Source organism: Delphinapterus leucas, chromosome 13 (genome assembly GCF_059928025.1).
Source record: "Delphinapterus leucas isolate spDelLeu-1000000601 "Yukka" chromosome 13, BTC_Dleu_Yukka2, whole genome shotgun sequence".
Classification (NCBI taxonomy): Eukaryota; Metazoa; Chordata; class Mammalia; order Artiodactyla; family Monodontidae; genus Delphinapterus; species Delphinapterus leucas.
In genome coordinates, this window is record NC_143141.1 from 62,897,731 (window position 1) to 62,919,321 (window position 21,591).

General features: G+C 36.6%; 1 protein-coding gene across 2 annotated transcripts in view; it reads left to right on the forward strand.

Moving 5' to 3' along the window:
* MAP4K3 (mitogen-activated protein kinase kinase kinase kinase 3) overlaps positions 1–21,591 on the forward strand; it is a 190,618-nt gene that overhangs the window by 47,657 nt on the left and 121,370 nt on the right. For both annotated transcript variants that reach the window (XM_022574007.3, XM_022574008.3), the window contains exon 2: positions 14,281–14,338. In XM_022574007.3, the coding sequence (XP_022429715.1) occupies positions 14,281–14,338 (58 nt within the window). The remainder of the gene's footprint in view (positions 1–14,280; positions 14,339–21,591) is intronic.

The window sequence follows — 21,591 nt, forward strand, 5'->3', positions numbered from 1 at the left end:
CCTGTAATAATAGATGGATTTTTAGTGAAAGGAATAATAGTAGAAAAAATTTTATATAATATGATAACAGAAAAAAATGTTTCTAATATCATTGCTAAGAGTGCTTTGTGAAAGTAACATTCATAGATTTCATGAAGCTAAGTTAGTCTATTTGTCTTATAAATATATTTAGGTTTGAAATTTTGTGTCAGGCAAAAAGCATATGTATGTTCTACTAATAGCACTGTTTTTAGTGAAAGATATAAATCTAGCCCTCATATAAAGGCACATTTTCCAGTAATTTGTTCACTCATCCCAGATCTAAACAGAATTTTAAATTTAAATTTAAAAGATGAAGTTGGCTTTTCCATTTTTTTTTTCATGGATAGATTCTGATTATTACAGGCAAAAATGGGGTTCTCAAATGGATAAGTGCTAGGTTTCATGACTGATGTATTTGAAGGATATATTCTTTTGTAAGATAGAAATTATCTTAACATATTTAAAAATAAACAGAAGGCTGCTAGTGAGACAAAGATTTTATTGGGTAGAATATTTTGTGTCTTTTTATAATTAATCTGTACCACCAATTATCTGAATAAATAAATATTCAGTTTATTTGATATAATATTTGCCACCAGTCAGTTTTCATGGTTTTATTTTCTTATTCACTATATTTGTAGGTGAATTCCTCAGTGATTTAATGAAAACACATTTTCTAACAAGCTCACTTATTTTAGCCCAAAGCAAATTAGGAGGTAGGCATGCCCTAAGCAGCACACTGACAGTAAGAAGTAACCGTCGACAACCTGATGACACAGGAGGAAACCAAAACCCTTCAGATTCAACAAGTAGAGCAGTCAGATTTATTTGGAGAAACACATCATAAACCTTGGGTTATGTACACCTTTGAGATACCTGATGGACGCTGTGGACTTTCTTCCCAGAAAGATGCATAAACATGTATCCGGTTACATTCAGTGTCAGGGGATTCTTGGGTTCCCTGAAGCCCATCCTTGGGCCCCACGGTAAGAATCCATGATTTAGTAAATGAGCAAATAGCTTTACATATCTCTGTAGCCTTTAAGAGCATCACTATATGACGGTTTATGGATAATTGACAATACTAAGTTTACAGAAAATGTTAACATTTGTGCCACACTCTTAATAAATATACAATATTTCTTCTTTGAATTAAAAAATATACATTCTCCACTTAACGTTTATCCCATTATCTGGAAAACTCAGTCTTCATTCCTTAGGGGTACTGGTTAGTGAGGTGGTATTCTGTATTTGCATAAAATAAGCTACATTTTAGCATTTTAGTAATTGATGTCCCAGAGCCTTTTGGTGTTAGTGAGATTATGAGCATCTCTTCCCAAGCCAGTGTTCAGAGCTGTCCAGTTGGTACCTTGTGATCGCCATGGTGGGAATGTTTACAGTGCTGAAATATGTACTGCCAGTCAAGGTTTGCTCTGCCTCTATCCCCCACTCTGTTTTTAAACATTTACTACATTCAGTTGATTTCAGTTACTCATTCAGCAAACATTTTTTGAGGGCCTTTTGTGTTCCAAATACTGTTCTAGGTACCAAGGATACGGCAGGGAATAAAAAGCATTTACTTAAGTGAATATAGTTTTCTAAATCTTAGATTCCCAAATAAAGACAGGGAAGTATTGGGAGTTCCTTAATCAGATCATGGAGGGAAATGTGGAGTCAAACAAAAGTAAATGGATGTCCTTGCTGTAGATCTTCAGAATCTTTTAATGTGCTGTTGTTCATTGTTATGCTCTAGGAAGAAAATATAGTATGTACTATTTTCAATACTTACTTAACCAAGGAACTCTTTTTTTTTTTCTTTTCCCAGAACATATCTAACATCTTTTAGAAATATGTTCTGCTGCTCCATGGCAGACACATCCCAGATGTTAGGAATTGATGTATGAAGGGCCTTTTACCCAAGGGGTGTAGATCAGAGTGTGGCCAGGATTTCTGAAGACAGACCTTCTCACCATCTGGTTTATGGGTGGTCCATTTGTAGGTTGTAGACTGAATTATTTTACTGATGGTGTCCTGAACCATTCTATTGTATTTTCATTTCCAGTATTTAAATGAAAAAGCATCTTATATAATGAGAAAGCACTGTTCCACTTATATTGTTATTAATTTTAGAGAAATGCTTTCTCTTCTACTCTGCAGTTTCTGATTTGGGGACACCTAACGGTATGTGTATGTGAACTTCTGCCCCCACCTACTCCCTGCTGCTAGATTTCTCCTCAGCACTGGGTATCGCTTGCTCCAGATCCTCTTCCTTTATGGGGGTCTCTGAAACCCCATTCATCTACCACTTCACCCTCACTAGGCTGCAGTGTTTCTCAGAAGTGTGGTTGATGGACAGTTGCATCACAGTCACCTGTGTGGTTATTAAAATCATAGGTTCCTGGGTCTCACCTCAGAACCTGTTGATTCAGAATCTGTTATATATGGAGCTCAGGAATCTGTGATTTCAAGTACATCTGCAAGTGCTTGTTATTGAATTAATTTCCATGTTGAATTGGAAATCCATTTTTGGCCAGTGTATACAGTATTTCTCAGTTGTAGGTGCTCTTGGCATTTTGGCCAGGACTGCGTCACTGTGTGGCACATTGCAGGCACAGCAGGACATTTAAGGTGCCTACCTATCAAATGCCATTGTCATCCCCAGGTACTGGTACCACCCAGAATGCCTTCACACATTTCCAAAGACTTCTTTTTCTACCATATGGAGGTAGTATCCTCCTTAATTGAGAATCACTGCTATATACTACTTTTACTACTCTAGAAGTTACTCTTAATAATTTTATACATATATCTAACCTAAGACCCCAAATTACTAACTCTGCACTTCCCAAGCAATACGAGGCCCTTAGAACATTTTAACGTCAATCACACCTCATTTACATGCTGTTTTGTTCAATATTTGAATTCCAGCTTTTTAAAAATTACATAAATTAGACATTATTATTATTATTGCCCTGTATAGTCATCAATATTTGTTTATATTGAGCCAAGATTGCCATTTTATTTGATTTTTACTCCTTGCATTTTAGACTTTCCTTCTGAGTTTTTTTTTTTTTAATCTTGAAATATACTTTAGAAGAATGTATTGCATGCTTTTTGGTGGTAAGCTTGGTTTTTGTTTGGCAAATAATATCTTTTTGGGAATGATGTTTTTACCTGGGAATATAATTCTAGATTGACTTAATTTCTCTTAGCACAGTATTGTGATTTTTATTGTTTCTCCGAGAAGTCTAATTTATTGTTCCTTTGTAGATAATCTGACTTCTTTTCTCTGACTGGTTTTAAACATCACCTCTTTATCTTTGGTGTTTTGCAGCTTCATATGATGTGTCTGGATGTAGATTTCTTTTTTATTTATCCTCCTTATGACTTGTGTCTCCTGAATCTGAGGTCTTATGTCTTCTCTCTATTCTGGAAAATTTTCAGCCGCTGTCTCTTGAAATATTGCTTCTCTCCATTTTTTTCTGTTCTTTTCTTCTGAAACTTTAATTAGATGTATGTTCATCTCTCTTTCACGACATGTCTTTATGAGATAAGATGATTTTAAAATGTCTCTTAATCTCTCACATCTTCTGTCTTTGTCTCTTTTTGCTGTTTCAGATCTGTCATTTGGTTTACTAATTCTGTCTTTGTGTCTGCTCCAATTAGGTTTTTTTTTTTTTTTTTTTTTTTTTTGCGGTACGCGGGCCTCTCACTGTTGGGGCCTCTCCCATTGCGGAGCAACAGGCTCCGGACGCGCAGGCTCTGTCAGAGGCCATGGCTCACGGGCCCAGCCGCTCCGCGGCATGTGGGATCCTCCTGGACCGGGGCACGAACCCGCGTCCCCTGCATCGGCAGGCGGACCCTCAACCACTGCGCTACCAGGGAAGCCCCCAATTAGGTTTTTAATCTCAAGAATTATATTTTTTATTTCCAGAAATTCTGTTAGGTTCTTTTTTTCCTATCTTTCAAGTCATTTTTGTTAGCCTCTTGTTTCTGGTCCATGTATTTAATACTTTCCTTTAGTCCTGTAAACTTCTAAAGCATACTTAACTGTAATTTTATATTATGTATCTGTTAATTCCAGAATTTGAACTTCCTGCAAATTTAATTTGTTGTTTATAACTTTTGCTGCTCTTGTAGTTTGTTTCCTTGTGGTTTGATAATTTTGTTTTAATTTCATATTTGGCTAAAGTAATTTAGGAATCTCCTGGGGCATGGATTAAAGGTGCATTTCTCTACAGAAAATTTGCTTCTCTTTCTGTCAGGTGCCTTTCATTACCACCAACCCAGAAACAGCTTAAATTCATTTCTTGGCTTGATGTTCCTGATCCTTGCAAGAAGTGTAAATTTATACTCAACTGAGAATAGGCTGTAATTATGAATTTGAATTTTCAGGGAACTCCCCCCCTCATTCTAGTGATTCAAGCAGTTGTTTTTTTATTCAATCATTTTGTCAATGGACAGACACCCCCTTCCTCCCCTCCGATCACTGAGAGGTGTGGCTTTTCAGGGGCATTGTTGGTTTTATGCAGTGGTCTCAATTCCAGCTTTCACTACATCCAATAAAAATCAAAATTTAAGTCTCTCGATTCTAAGTTTAAGCTAAGGTCATGGCTTTAGCTCTTGCTTACCACTCTGATTTCCTTCATTAAATGCATTCAACAGATACTTTTCGAGCGAATGACTGTTTTCTCTTTGTTTTCTCTTCCTGTGGATTTCTTTACTTGTGTGTCCAGCAGTGCATTTAAAAGAGTACTTGTTCTATCTTATCTGCCATATCTAGGTATTTGTAATGGGAAGGGTTTTCATATCTAGTCTTACGTATTTCCAAAAGCAAAACTTCAGGTGATTTTTATACATACCGGAGTTTAAGCACCTTTGGGTTAGAGATGCTGCTTCTGTCACTTCTGTAGTGGGAAGTGGGAATGTGGTTACATGGTCCCTTATGTTTTCCCAAACTTAATACCACTATTAAGTTTTATCCACATTATTAGTTCATTTGACATTTGTGGTCTGCCAATTATCATTTAAAAGTGTTTTTTTGTTTTTTGTTTTTTGTTTTTTTGCGGTATGTGGGCCTCTCACTGTTGTGGCCTCTCCGGTTGCGGAGCACAGGCTCCGGACGCGCAGGCTCAGCGGCCATGGCTCACGAGCCCAGCCGCTCCGTGGCATGTGGGATCTTCCCGGACCGGGGCACGAACCCGTGTCCCCTGCATCTGCAGGCGGACTCTCAACCACTGCGCCACCAGGGAAGCCCAAGTGCATCTTTTTAAAGTTAATATGGTAGTCTCAATCTGTTTTTTTCTTTTTTGAAATTAGCATCATACAGTCCTAGAAATTTAGATCTCTAATCATCTGCTTTTAAGAAACAAAGAGCCATTCAAGTTAATCCAAGTAAAGAGAGGCTGTTGTGAGGATTCCTGTGATAGGGAACTGGAAAGCTGTCAGGAACTCAAGGCAGCTTTGGAGATATGTTTCTTTCTCATGGTCTCTTATTTTTTTCTGTGCATTTGCTCTGTTCTCTGCTCTTTATTGTCTGTCTCCTCACTGTATCTTTCCTGTTTCTTCAAATCTTTATTTGCCCAAGGTCCTACTTGCTAAGACAGTGGCACAACTTTATGGCATCATTTACACACTGGGTTATATTGCATGGTGGTTCAAACTTCTTAGAGCTGTGATGTCTAATACAGCTGTCACTGGCCACACACTGCTTTTAAAATCAAAATGTGTAGGATCTATGTGCTGAAAATATATAATGTGTAGGATCTATATGCTGATACTGTTTTTATAAAACATTCATGAAAGATATCAGAGAAAACCTAAATAGAGAGTAGTGTTCATGGATTGAAAGATTCTGAATAGTAAAGGTGTCAGCTCTCCACAAATTGATCTATAATTACAATCAGAATCTCAGCAGGGTTTTTAAAAAGTAAATATAGACAAGGCAATTCTAAAATTTCTGTGAAAAGGCAGAGGACCTAGAATAGCTAAAGGAACTTCGAAAAAGAAAAATAAAGTTGGAGGAATCACAATATCTCATTTTTAAGACTTAACTGTAAAGCTCTAGTAATCAGGATTGTGTGTGGTATGGGTAGAGAATAGACACAAGATCAATGGATCAATATAGAATCCAGAAATAGACCCACACAAATATGGCCAATTGATTTTAACAAAGATGAAAGGCAATTCAATGGAAGAAAGATAGTCTTTTCAACAAATAGTATTGGAAGAGTTGGACGTATACATGCAAAAAACAAAAAAAGGAAGGAACATTGACCTAAACTTCACAAAACAAAATTAACTTAAACAAAAATTAACTCAAAATATATCATAAATCTAAATGTAAAACTTCTTCTTTTAGAAGAAAGCATAGGAAAAAATCTTTATGACTTGAGGTTAAGTAAGGTCTTGGACATGATACCAAAAGCATAATTCATAAAAGAAAACAGTTGATAAATTGGACTTCATCAAAGGTAAAAACTTCTGCTCAGTCTGTTAGTTTGCTAGGTCTGCCATAGCAAAATACCACAGACTGGGTGGCGTAAACAATTGAAATTTTATTTTCTCACAGTTCTGGAGACTGGAAGTCCAAGATGAAGGTGTTGTTAGGGTTGGTGTCTCTTGAGGCCTCTCCTTGGGTTGTAGGTGGCTGCCTTCTTGCTGTGTTCTCACATGGCCTTTTCTCTGTGCACACACAACTCTGGTCCCTTCCTCTTACAAGAACACTGGTCCTGTTGGATTAGAGCCCATCCGTATGGCTTCATTTAACCTTAATTACCTCTTTTAAAGGCCATGTCTCCAAATACAGTTACATTCTAAGGTACTGGGGCTTAGGACTTCAACGTCCGGATTTGGGGGGCACACAATTCAGTCCATAATGCTCTGCAAAAGACACTGTTAAGAGAATGAAAAGACAAGATATAGACTGGGAAAAAATATTTGCAAATCATATGCCTGAAAAAGAACTTGTATCTAGAATATATAAAGAACTCTCAAAACTCAAGAATAAGAAAATAAACATCCCAATTAAAACATGGACAAAAGATAGAAGACACTTCACCAAAGGATGGCAAATAAGCACATGAATAGATGTTCAATGTCATTAGCCATTAGGGAAATGCAGACTAACCACCATGAGATACCATCACCTACCTGTTAGAAATGGCTAAAAAGTACAATCCCAACTTCTAGCAAGGAAGTTCTGGAAGAACTGGAGCTCTCATACATTGCTGCTGGAAATGAACAATGGTACAGCCACTCTAGAAAGAACTTGACAGTTTCTTTAAAGATTATACATATACCCACTATATGGCCCAGTCCCTCTCCAAGGTCTTTTTATAATCTGTACACAGATGTTTATAGCAGCTCAATTCACATTTACCTAAAACTGAAAACAGCCAATATGTCCTTCCAATGGTAGTGAATAAACTGTGGTATATCCATACAATGGAATACTGCTTAACAATAAAAAGGAATAAATTAATGATACATGCAGCAACTTGGTGAAAGAAAATAGTCTCAAAAAGTTATATGATGATTTAATTTACATGAAATTCTTGAAAAGACAAAACTGTAGTGGCAAAGAACAAATCAGTAGTTGCCAGAGGTTGGACTGAAGGGAGAATGTAACTTTCAAGGGAGGTTTTGCAGTGCTGGAACTTTTCTGTTTCCAGATGGTTGTTAACTCATTTTATGCAAATCTATGCATGTGTTAAAACTACTAGAACTATATTTTTAAGAGTTGATTGTTTTCCAGTTAAAGCTAAACGAGTCTTGGGGATGTAATGTACAGCATGGTGACTATAGTTAACAATACTGTATTATATATTTGAAAGATGCTAAGAGAATAGATCTTAAAAGTTCTCACCACAAGGAAAAGTTTGTAGCTATGTGTGGTGATGAATGTTAACTAAATTTATTGTGGTAATCATTTAGTAATATACACATATATCAAATCATTATGTTGTACACCTAAAACTAATACAATGTTATATGTCAATTATATCTCAAATTTTTAAATATTTAAATATCTCAAAAAAATTTAAAGCCTTTCCAATTTAAATATTGCGTACACAAATAATTAAATACAGCTCAGTTCTTCAGTTGTATTAGCCACATTTCAGTTGATCAGTAGCTCCACGTGGCACGGGACTACAGTAGTGGACAGCGCAGGTATAGAACATTTCCATTAATGCAGAAGGTTCTACTGGATAGTGCTGTTTTAGAGTGGGGGTCAGCCAGTTTTCTCTGTAAAGGGCCAGATAGTAAATACTTCAGGTTTTGTGGGCCACATGGTCTCTATCTCAGCTGCTCAACTCTACTGTTGTATTGTGAAAGCAGCCATAGACAATACTTAACCAGATGAACATGGATGTGTTTTGGTAAAGCTTCATTTACAAAAACAGGCATGTTTGCTGACCTCTATTTTCGAGAATCTGATTGGCCTATTTCCTTTTTCATGTCAGCTCACGGTTTATTGGTAGAGTGACCTTATAATTTACCATCCAAGTTAAATAAAATTTTAATTATAAATTTGAGAGTGAAAGTGGGCATTGTTAGTAATTCTGCTAGGACAGTTGGCATAACCTGCAATTGTCCTGGGCAAACCAGGAATGTATATCACCCTGGCTATCAGTCTTCCTATGAAGTGGTTGCCTTTGTAGTAGGCTCATACCTAGTCCAAGAAACTGTGGAAAAGCAAACAAAACTATTCCTTCAGCAGGGGCTGTGGGTTAGCCATTTTTCTCTGAAATGAGTATTTATATGGGAGGCACCCTGAGGTTTGGCCCGCCCAGTACACTCAAAATAGCCTGTTTTCTGTCCCTGTGCCTTTGTTCATGCTTTTTTTTCTATGCCCTCTTTCCCATCCCTCTTCTGTGTTTGTTGTAATCCAGCCCATCTCTCAAACCTCTGCTTAGGTGGTATCTCCTTCATAAAGCCATCCCTGTAAACACCCCTTGCAGACTTAAAAGTCGGTACTTATATTTTATAAAATTCACATGGCACAGTGCCTTAGACCAGGTGCCCAGGCCTGGCTGAGCACCAGAAGCAGCACTTCAGTAGCTTTAAATACAGATTCCTGTGTCTCATCCTAAATCTGTTGATTCAGAAATCAGTGGCAGTGTTTTTATTGTTTTGTTTTTAAACTCCTCATTTGATTCTTGTATAACCAGCCAGCTGGTTCAGTATTTGGAATCTGTTAATTTAGAGTTAAATTATTTGATGTAAACATTGACTTTCAGAATTAGAAGGAACCTTCTTAGAAGTAGTCTTTTTTCACTTTCTTATTTTTAAATTGGGGGGAGAAGACACAAGGAAATTACTTGCTCAGATCCCGTCGCTTGTTACTGGCAGAGCCAGCGCTAAACTTTGCAGTTTTTCACTCCCATTTCAGAACCTTTCTTCATATTCACGTTGGACAGCCCCTTCTGAATAGTAAGCTTTGAATACCAGAAGGTGCTTGGTATATCGTAGATGATCAGATTTGTTATTGATAGTTATTTAACTCACTTTATATAACACATAGCACTTTTTTTTTTTTTTGCTGCTTAATGATCCATTCTTGATTATGTTGTTTACTCCCATTCCCACACTCAAGGAATACTTTTCTGATAATTGGAGATAACAGCAGTTTGCATGAAATCATCTCAGAAAAACCTTTTACCAAATTAATGCTAATATGAATGGCTTCTAAAAGGCTGACTGAATCAAACTGAATTTTGGGACAGCTTTGAAATGTAATAGTTTCCAAGAGCTCCTCTAAAACTGAGATCAGCTCTAGATCTGCAGGATTTTTCTCACCAGGTCTAACCTTTCCCATTTGAGAAAGGTTACTGAGGATCTGTGGGAGTGTGTGTGTGTGTGTGGGGGGGTGCCTAAACTTGAATGGGGATCAGGAAAATTCTTGTGGGAAGTGATAATAACCAAAGTTGAGCTTTAAAAGACGTCTAGAAGTTAGGCCAGGGGAGGGAGTTAGGGAGAGCGTTTGTCTAGGCATTAAGTGCCAAAGGGCAAAAAGTGTGGATAGCATTGGAGATGGCCAGTTGTTTAGTTTGGTTAGAGCATAAAGTGCAAATTAAGGAATGACTGGAAATATAGACAGGAGCCAGGTAGTGAATGGTTTTACAGTTAAAATGTTGTATTTCACAATTGGCTATCCACATGCAAAGGAGTGAAATTTGAGCCCTGCCTGACACCATATAAAAAGTCACTCAAAATGGATCAGAGACCTAAATGGAAGACCTAAACTATAAAACTCTTAGAAAAAAACATAGGAAAAAATATCTTTGTGACCTTGGGTTCCAGGCAGTGGTTTTTCAGCTATAATACTCAAAGCACAAGTAACTAAAAATAGGTAAGTCGGGCTTCATCAAAATTTTAAAGTTTTGTGCTTCAAAGAACACCATCAAGAAAACAAAGACAACTCAGAGTGGGATTAAATATTTACAAGTCATGTAATCAATAAGAGGCATATCAAGATTTATAAAGAACTCTTACAAGTCAACAATAAAATTGACAGTTAAAAATGAGCAAAGAATTGGATACACATTTTTCCAAAGAAATTCAAATGACTAACCAGCATATGAAAAGATGCTCAAGATTGTTAGCCGTTAGTGAGTTTTAAGTCAAACCACAGAGAGATAGTACTTCACATACCCTAAGAAAACAAAAGTTAAAAAGCCAGGTAATAATAAATATTGGCATGGATGTAGAGAAATTGGAATCCTCATACATTGCTGGCGATAATATAAAATGGTGCAGCCACTTTGGAAGAAAGTTTGAGAGTTCTTCAAAAAGCTAATCATACAGTTACCGTGTGATTCAGCAATTCCACTATTAGGTCTGTATCCAACAGAATTGAAAACATAGGTCCACACAGTGTTCATAAAAGCGTTGTTCATAATAGCCCCAAATGGAAATAACCCAAATATCCTTCAACTGACAAAAGGATAAACAAATGTGGAATTGCCATGCAATGAAATATTGTTCAGCAACAAAAGGAATAAAGTACTGATATGTGCCGCAACATGGATGAACATGAAAACCTTATGCTCAGTGAAAGAAGCTAGTCACAAGGGACCACATTTTGTATGATCCTATTTATGTGAAATATGCAGAACAGTCAAATCAATAGAGACAGGAAGTAGACCAGTACTAGTTGTCAGGGTCTGGGAGGGGGAGGAGTAGGGGAGCGACTGCTCATGGGTCTGGGGGTTTCCTTCTGGAGCGATGAAAATGTTTCAAATTTAGAGAGGAATAATGGTTACATAATTAGGTGAATATACTAGAAACCGCTGCATTGTACACATTAAAAGGGTGAACTTTATGGTATGTGAATTATATCCCAATAAAGCTGTTATAAAAAGTGCTGTATTTAGTAAGTAATTTAAATTCTCTGATAGGGAATTTGAATTTGTGTCTTTAAAGCAATGGTGTGTACTCCTGAAGAGTTTTAAACTCAAGAACAACGTGATCTGAACATCACTTTCAGAGCATGTGAGAATGGTGGCCAAATCAATGATGTGGCAGAAGGCTGGGTCTAGAAGCTGAGAAATACGTATCCTCAGTTTTCTGCCCTGGACAGATCTGTAAATTTTATGTTACTGATACTGATTTAGAAATTTTTAACTTTATACGTGGTAATATGTTATAATATTTACCTTGCTCTCATTTTTTTTCCTAATCAGTTTCTCTAGGTGATTGGAAAAAGAATAGCAGGTACAGAGTATTAGAGTTAATATTAATTTTTAAATTTTCCTGTGTGTAACTTTGGCTGCTGTGAGTTTAGAGACAGCAAAATATGACTTATTTTAGCCAGAGGACCAAGATTCTTGATGAACCATAATGCTTTAGACATCTTCATTAATAAACGTAAGGATTTTGATGGGGAAAAAGCTCAGAAATTCAGGTTTACTGAGGGTTTTTTGTTATTCTTCTTCCCTTTTTGTGATTTATCTTGTCTGTCAAATAAGTTACATATTGGAGAATTCCAATATTTTAAAACTTTTTATCCTTTAGAAAATTCTAGACTGATTTAAATTTTGAAAAATTGTATTCATAAGTCAAGCCTATAGTAAATAATTGACTTTAGTAAACTAGTTATCACTAGTTTACTGTCATAGTTTTTCTGTTAAATATGTCCTGGTGTAACCATTAATAAATCTATTTTTAGAAGAGTACATTGTGTACTGCAGCCATTTTGGACACTTTGTGTAACTTGTGTTGTCAGTAGAGATCGTGCCCTCTTGTGGTAAGCTGGGAACAGAATTTCAGCTGTAAAAGTAATCACCCTTTTGAGTTCATATTTTTTGCTAGTGAATACTCTGAGTTTATTTTCAATAAACAGAAAACAAAACTATAGCAAGATTTTTAAATGGAGAATTGAGAATTGGAGAGAGTAGTATGTTTTGTCTTATTTTATTTGGAGAAGTGCTAAAAAAAGATGTGGGTTAACGGACAGAGTATCAAGGAGGAGCCTAACAGGGAAAAGATTTCTCAGTGTGGAAAGGCAACGCATTCTGAGAGTGTTTGAGAAGGTTTATGACTAACGTTGATGTGATATCCTGAATATTTTACAGGTACACTCTGCCCCATCCTCCTTAGAAAATGCTCCCAGAATGTCTATTCTGTGTGTGTGTGTGTGTGTGTGTGTGTGTGTGTTTGTGTATGTGTATACCTTCTCATCATAGGGAAGGGAATAAATATGTGGCACTATTTGAATTGTCTGTCTCATATAATGGAAATTAAGTTTAGTTTGAAATAAATGTTGAAATCTGTTTTGAACTGCCTGTAATAAGTTGGCATCCTAAGTGTTTATTAGTCATGGGGATTTTTTTTCAAAAGGAATGAATTTTCCCTGAAAATTTTAATGTTTTCTTAATTTGTATTTTTAATACCTTTGTTCTTCTTTGAGTTTAAAGGTTAAATTTTATATTTCAGCAGTGACTGTGTCCCATATATATCTTCTTAGAAACTGATTTTTTTTGTTTTTTAATGTCCCAGTATTCTTAGAAGGATTCTGATGTTAATGCTGTTATCATCCCTTGTGGGTGATTCACTGATCTTTACCAATCCATTAATAAGAAGTGTTACAACTAAGTATTATTCTCATCACATGAATGAATTTTTCTGTGATCAGGGAATTGCATATATTGGTCTTCATTGGTTGATATGAAAATCAGTTTATTAAGTTTCAGTTCATAGTTTAAAATATTATTTTGAAAATTCTGATTCAGTTATAAAACATTTTAAATTGACAAAAATAACTGCCATTTTTATACAAATTCAAAAGACAATTTCTGCTTATTTATACATAATTACAGCTGTAAACATCAGCAATCTAATATTATGGATTGATTTTTTTAAATATTTTTATTTTTAATATGTGGCTTGTAAAGATATATTTGGTTTGTATTAACTGCACTTATTTCATTGTACTATCAGGTGTGTTTAAACAGATGCAGGGAGGTTGTTTTTACAGTTTAAAAATGGTGCTTGCTTTTCATATTATGAAGTTTTTAAATTTACAAGTTTAAAGCTAGTTAATTCAAGATTTTAACGAACCTTTGAATGAATGGCAGTAGAATGTAATGCTTAAAAAAGCTCAGACTAGCGTTAGACTGCCTGGGTTAGAATCCCAGCACCGTCACTTACTAGGTAGATGGCCTTGGCAAGTTCTTTAACTTCTTGGTGCTTCAGATTCCTCATCTGCAACATGGGAATAGTATTAGTACCTACCTCATAAGATTGTTGTAAGGATTAAACGAATTAATATAAAAACACTTAGAGGGCTTCCCTGGTGGCGCAGTGGTTGAGAGTCCGCCTGCCGATGCAGGGGACACGGGTTCGTGCCCCGGTCCGGGAAGATCCCACATGCCGTGGAGCGGCTGGGCCTGCGCGCCATGGGCCCTGAGCCTGCGCGTCCGGAGCCTGTGCTCCGCAATGGGAGAGGCCACAACAGTGAGAGGCCCGCATACCGCAAAAAAAACCCCAAAACACTTAGAATAGTGCCTGATGTATGTATACTAAGGTCTGTGCTTCTGTTAACAATATTATTATCACCATTATTAAATTTATACGTAGATTAATGTTGAAATTCATTTTGAAGAATATACTGTTTGTTTTGTAAATATAAATCACTTTCGCAATTCTTGCTTTAAAAGACTTTTCTGAATAATTGAAAATAAATAAAAGCTAAAATTACATTTTATGAAGTTTTTATGAAAGCTTTTTTAACAATTATCTTTTCTTCTCTTTTAGGCACGGAATGTTAACACCGGTGAATTGGCAGCAATTAAAGTAATAAAATTGGAACCAGGTAAATTCATTGAAATTTGGTGTTTCTTATTGCTCTCAGCCACTGGATAGCTTTCAGGCTTGTTTTAATGATGTTTGGTCAACCTTCTCTTGTTCCCAACATCTGGCAAATAGGATTAGTGTCTACTCTTTCCTTCACCTCTTTGAGACCTGTAGACATGTTGCCCAGTTCTTCCCTGAAAAATAGCTAATAATCGCGGGAGGGAGGGGAGCTCCTGAGGAGACTTTGTTCCTTCTGGATGCAGTTGAGCTCCCTTGTCACACGTCGTTAGTGGTGTATTTCCAGGTTAACACTGTCCAGTGATGAGGGGCAGTGTGACGCAGTAGAAAGAATGGGACTGAAATTTGCTGGTTGTAGTCCAGCTCTTCGTGTCCCACTGTCTTGCTCTGTGAACTTGGGCAGGTAACTTAAGCTCGGAGTCTCGGTTTCCTCAATAAACCTAGCTCTCACATTTCACAGGTCGTTAAGATTGTAATAGCTACCTTCCACCTTTAGTAGCTTGTCAAGCCCCTAGGACTGCTCCATATTTTTCGTCTGCTTCAACTGTATTCTATCCCTGAATTCCCCCCACTCCCTGCAAACATACCCTTCCCTCTTTTTCTCCCTCCCACCATAAGTAAGTAAGTGTACTAGTGTCTAGACTGAGTTCCACGACGATGATAGTGCCTTTCTGAGGGTGCCTTTCAGTATGGGCACAAATACATCCAGTAATTTTTTTTTTTTTTTAAGTGTAGGCAACTTTTTCTATGAAAGTCGAGATAGTAAAATATTTTAGGCTTTTTGGACCACAGGTAGTCTCTGTATACAGTTCTCTCTCTTCCTCCTTCTCTCTTTTCATCCTCCTAAAATATAAAAACCATTCTTTGCTGAAAAACCATTCTTAGCAAACCAGGCCACCTGCGCTTGTAGTTTGCCCACCCCTGATTTAGATCATCAGTAGACTTTTTAGAAGTGCTATTAAGATGAAGTTTGAAGGATGGGTTGACTGACTGTGATCAAACCACACTCAAATATAATGAATTAAAAAAATACTTTTTAAGTTACAGGTATTTACAGATTTTTTATATTCTAATTATATTCTAGCATCACATGACAAAGCTTTTTCTGTTCTCTGAATCTCCTGTTGTTTAGCGGAAATTTGAAATTGACAAAATCTGAGGTTAAGAAAGAAATTAAAGGTTTGACATTTGAAGCAGGGCCTCCATTTTTAATCATTTAAGAAGTGGCTATGTTATTGATGAAGTAGTCTCTAACTGGTAGCAGTATGTACATACATCATTCCTTCAAATCAGTTTAGTGCCTCCTCTTTCAGGAAGCCTTCCTCCCCTGACCCCTGCCCTGACTAAGATGACTCCTGCAGGAATAGCTCTGGAATACCACTTACCACAGCTGTGCTTCCAGAGTCGTCTTTCTTTGTTCCTAAGTTTTAATCAAATTTATGTCCACAGCACTCAGCTTAGCGTCGGTGCATAGTACACATTCAGGACATCTTAAAATTTCCTTTAAAAAATTAGGAACTTAAAATCTTATTGTTCATCAAGTCATTTGTTTACTGATTAGTGAATTTTTTGTGTTATGTTCATCTTGAACACTGCCTTGTATATATAGATCATTGTAATAAAATAAAACACAATTAAATAAAAAAAGCTTATTCCTATTCTGCCACTCAGAGATAACAAGAGTTACTACCATATATGTTATTAGTTATACACTTAAATTTAGTTTATATTGGATTCCCTACTTGTGTGTTCATAGAAGTCACCTGAATTTTTTTTTTGGCTGCGTGTGTGGCTTGCAGGATCTTAGTTCCCCGACCAGGGATTGAACCCCGGCCCCCTGCAGTGGAACCCGGAGTCGTAACCATTGGACCGCCAAGGAATTCCCCCTGAATTTTTCCGTTTAATTTCTTTATTTTAATTTGTTTATATCCTGTGAGAAATGTTTAACTTGTTGGTGAGCTTGAAGTATATGGCACAGTGGTTAAGTGCACAGACTCCAAAGCCAGACTACTTTGATTCTAGTCTGGCTTGACCACATTGCTTAAGCTTTTTGGATGGACCTCTGTTTCCTCATCCCTAAAATGGGGATAATAATAGTAACTTCCTCTTAAGGTTGTTGTAAGGATTAAGTAAGCTAATATATCTAAAGCACTTTAAGAGTTTCTTTAAAAGTTTCTTAATTTGCCATAATGACATAGCAGTTCCACTCTTGTGTATCTACCCACACAACTTTCACACACAAATGTTCACAACAGTGTTATTCATAATAGACAGAAGCTGGAAACAACCTAACTGCCCATAAACTGGTAAATGAATAGACAAAATGTGTCCATACAGTGGAATACTATTCAGCAATAAAAAGAAACAAACTGTTGATACATGCTGTGACATAAATGAACCTTAAAAACATGTAAAGTGAAAGAAGCCAGATAAAAGAGACTACATATTATATGATTCCATTTATGTGAAATGTTTAGAAAAGGCAAATCTACAGAGTCAGAAAGTGGATTCGTGGGCTGGTGTATGTGGCAGGAGGATTAATAATTAATGGGCATGAGGGATCTTACTGGATAATGAAAATATTGTAAAACTGATTTATAGTGAACTTGGTGAATTTACTAAAAAAAACCATTGAATTATGCACTTGATATGGATGAATTACATGATTTTAAAATATGCCTTAATACAGTTATAAAAAATAACCACAATACCATTGTAGTCTCTTACAATATTAATAATAGCTTCTTAATAACAAATAAGTTTCACACATTGTAATTAGTTGATGTGTCTCAAATTTCTTTTATATCCATAGGTTATGCCTTCATCTCTGTTTGTCTTTTTCTTTGCCTTTTGTTTGTTTGAAGAAACTTGGTTATTTGTCCTGTAGGATTTTCCCTCAGTCGGGGTTTTGCCAGCTGCCCCCCTGTAGGATCATTTAGTGTGTTCTTCTGTGAGTTAGTGGTTAGTTCTAGAAGACTGGTAAGATTCAGGTTTGATTTGGCATGTGGTGGAAGAGGACAGCTTTGTTGGTGGTATTATGTTCTCATTTTTCTAAATTACAATTCTGATATCCAGTCTTTGGCATTTTGAAAAACAAACTAAATCTGAAATAGTCAAGTGTAGTGGGAATGATTTTAAGAATTTGCGTCCAAAGTTGTTTTTTTCTTTTTCCCTCCTTTTCTTTATAACTGATATCCAGTTTGAACGTGAAGCTAGATGAAAACTTCTTTGGACATTTGGACAAAATTGTTTACTTAAGTGTGAATTTGGTCTAAGTATCTCGCTGGGGCTTCTAATCTTATTCCTGTGGCTTTAATTTAGATTTGATTTTCTCAATTGTTCTTTGATTAAGCATCAGTCTATAACATTTTTTAACTTAAGCTGCAAAGACAATGTTTGATCATTGTAATAAAAGTTAAAAAAATACAATTAAACAAGAAGGAGAAGCTAAACATCATTCATCATTCTGCCACCTCTATAAACACTTGACTTTTAGTGATTTTCTCCAGATTTTTTTGTGTATTTATGTACAGGCATACCTAGTTTTATTGGGCTTCACTTTACTGTGCTTCACAAATACTGTGTTTTTTACAAATTGAAGGTTTGTGGTGATCCTGCATTGAGCAAGTCTGTTGGCACCATTTTTCCAGTAGCTTTTGCTCACTTGGTGTCACTGTGTCACATTTTGGCAATTCCCATAATTCAAACATTTTCATTATTAGTATAACTTGTTATGGTCATCTGTGATCAGTGATGTTAATGGCAAAAAGATTACAACTTGCCGAAGGCTCAGATGATGGTTAGCATTTTTTAGCAATAAAGTATTTTTAAATTAAGGTATGTACTTTTTTTTTAGATCTAATGCTATTGCTTAATAGACTACAGTTAGTGTAAACGTAACTTTCATATGTACTGGGAAACCAAGAAATTAGTGTGACTTGCTTTATTGCAGTCTTCTGGAACTAAACCCACAACATCTCTGAGGTATGCCTGTACAAACACCTAACATGTATACTGCACACACAGAGACACACACACTTAGCTACGCAGACCACAAAGGGCCGGGCAGAGTTCAGAGATGGATAAGAATGTACTGAGATCAGCTTGATTTGCATGCTTACTGCTGAACCGGTAAACAGGCATTGCAAAGGATAAGTAAGAGAAGAATACCATGAGTGGGCACAGCTCCCCAGTGCTTCCCCAGGTCCTCAGAGGTGACCCAGACTGGTAGTCCGTGCAGTGAGTGATTTGTCAACCACAAAACACCTGGCTTGCTGCCATTTATGCTATCAGGCTTGCGGAGGGACAGCATCAATACTCAGCGAGTGGTGTAACTCTTCTTAGAAAAGGCAATTATTTGTTGTGACACTGTTCAGTAGTTTTGTGTTCCATTTCTTACTATGTCCTCAGATCTGTAGCTGGCCTGGCCATTGCCTACCAAAGATGCAAACACATGTATATGTACATGAGTGTGTTTTATCCATAAATGGGTTGATTTTTTACATTTTCTTTTCATTTGAAAAGCATTTCATGAATTTTTTCTGTTAGTATTTCTACACCACCATTCTTTAGTTGGCTGCATAGTATTCAGCAGTATAAATTATAGCTGTTTAACCAGTCCCTAATGATTATAACACTTAAGTTTTTACAATTATAAACCATGTACCTCTATTTATTATGTATCATGTACCTATGAGGACATCTTTTGTCCTTGTACATATGATTATTTTGTCATGATAAATTAATTAGCTGGTCAGAGGATATGTACATTTTTAGGAGTTTTGACATATACTAGGGATTATGCCTGACATTTCCAGGGTTTGATTTTTTGTTTTTTGGTTTTTTTCCTATACCTTTGCCCACAAAAGGATATCATTATAATAAAATCTTTACTATTGATCAAAAACTGATGTCTTACTGTTAATTAACATTTCTCTGTCTTCCAGTGATTAGGTATCTTTTTTCCCCATATACTTCTTGGCCTTTTATTTTTATTTTATGAAGAGCTTGTTTGTGTCAGTCATTTAACAAATATTTTTTCATTGTCTGCTACGTGCCAGGCATTGGTCTAGGTGCTGGGCACATAGTGGTAAATAAGGCAGACTCTTACCCTTGAGAAGCTTATATTTTATTTCAAAGTGACAGGAAACACGTAAACAGATAAGATAATTCATGAACTAAAATAAGGTATTGTTGAAAGTGGCCAGAGGCTACTTTAGCCAGTGTGGTTAAGGGAGACCTTCAGAGCAGGTGGCATTTGGGTTGAGACTTGAACGATGAGAAGACAATAGTCATGGGACAGTGTTGGGGGGAGAGCATTCTGGGTGGTCAAGGGCAAGTGCAGTGACTCTGAGACAAGAATGAGTGCTGCAAGGCTGAGGACAGAGAGAAGGCCTGTATGGCTGGATCATTGTGAGCCAGTGGGAGCAGGGTGTGCAAGGGGGCTGGAAAGCTAGTCAGGGACTAGGTTATAGATGGCCCTGGGCACTGTGGTAAGGAGGTTAGATTTTACTTGAAGCTCAGTGGAAAGCTTTTGGAGGATTTTTGGCCTGAGCAACTGGGTGATACTTTAGGTACTGTTTACTGACATGGGGAAGACTTGAAGTGTGGATGGAATCAGTAATCCTCTATTTATTATGTATGTTTTAGGCATCTGCTAGATATCTAGTTGGAGATGTTGAATAGGCAGTTTGACACATGCATCTGGAGCTTTAGGAGAAGTTAGGTTACACATACAGATTTGAGGGTCATCAGCATGTAGGTCGTCCATGAAGCCGTGGAAGTAGATGAGGTTACCTGAAAAGAAAGGAGAGATAGAGAAGGATGGCCCAGGTTGTAACCCTGGGTGATTTCCATACTAGAGGTCTGCTAGAGGAGGAGGTCCCAGCAAAGAAAACTTGAAAACAGGTAACAAATTAGGTAGGAGAAATATCTGCTGAGGGTTTTGTCAGTGAAGCCTTAGAAGAAAGTCTTCCAGGCAGGAGGGAGATTAAACTGTCAGATGATGCTGAGAGATGTGGAGTAAGATGAGGATTGAGAATTGGGCATTGGTTTTGATGACTTTGATAAATCAGATTAGTGGTTAAGGAGAGAATGAGAGGAAAGGAAGTGAAGATAGCAAGAAAGATTCTCCTCTCAAGGCCTTTTGCTGAAAAGATTAGCAGAGAAATGGGGCATTAGCTGGAGTGGGACCTGGAGTTTATGGAAGGTTTTTCTAGAATACATGATACTCAGTTATGTTTTGTGCCAGTACAGTGAGAATAAACCAGTAGAGAAGAAGAAATAGATGTTGCAGAAGCTAATGCAGATAACTCCAGGAATAAAGTCCGAGAAAATGAAAAGAGACAGGATCCAAGGCGTAAGTCTAAGAGCAAGGAGACTTGATTCATTTTAACAGGAGCTAAGGCAGAGGATGAGTATATAAGCAGGTAGGAGGATGGAATTGATAGTGGAAAGATTGGTTATTACCTGATTGTGCCCATTTTCCTTTTGAACTATAGGACACGGTTATCAAAGCTTTATGCTTTGAAAGGCTTGCCAATCCCACTATTTATTTATACGTATGTGTATATTTTATATACACATATAAACTTTTGACTTTCGTTGTACTTTTTTTTTTTTAACATTTAGACCTTAGATCCATGTAGAATTAGTTTGATGTATGATGTGAAGTATAAATCGAACTTAATTTTTTTTTCTCAAATAGTTAAATCTAGCTCTTTGGTATAATTGGTTCTGTTCTGGGCTTTCTGTTTTAATTTAAGGACTTGCCTATTTATTTTGTTGCCAATACCACACTGAAGCTAGCCTTTAAAATAATACTTGTTCCTGAGGTAGGTTGTTGCAAAGAATATTTTTTATAGAACCTGATGAAGATTAACATAATGATTGATAATGACATATTGTTTGGATATCAGAGATAGATACAATAATGTAAGATACTCAATGACATCGGAAAATAAAGGATTCCATAAAGATGAGTTTTCTAAAATCCTCTTTAAATTGCAAAAATTGTTTTAACCATTGTGTTTGTGAATATTTCTCAAATGCATTTCACCTCAAATAACATACTGAGAGTAGTGTAGTTATCGTAATGTAACCAATAGTTACAAGTTGTCCTCAGCAGCTCATGACAAAGAGAAATATTGTGGTGCCTCTCAGAAAAAGGCTCTAAATGACAGTGACTGAACGACAATAACATTTCCCCCTCTCTCCGTGTCACTAGTTGCTTTTTTTTGGCCACGCTGAGCAGCT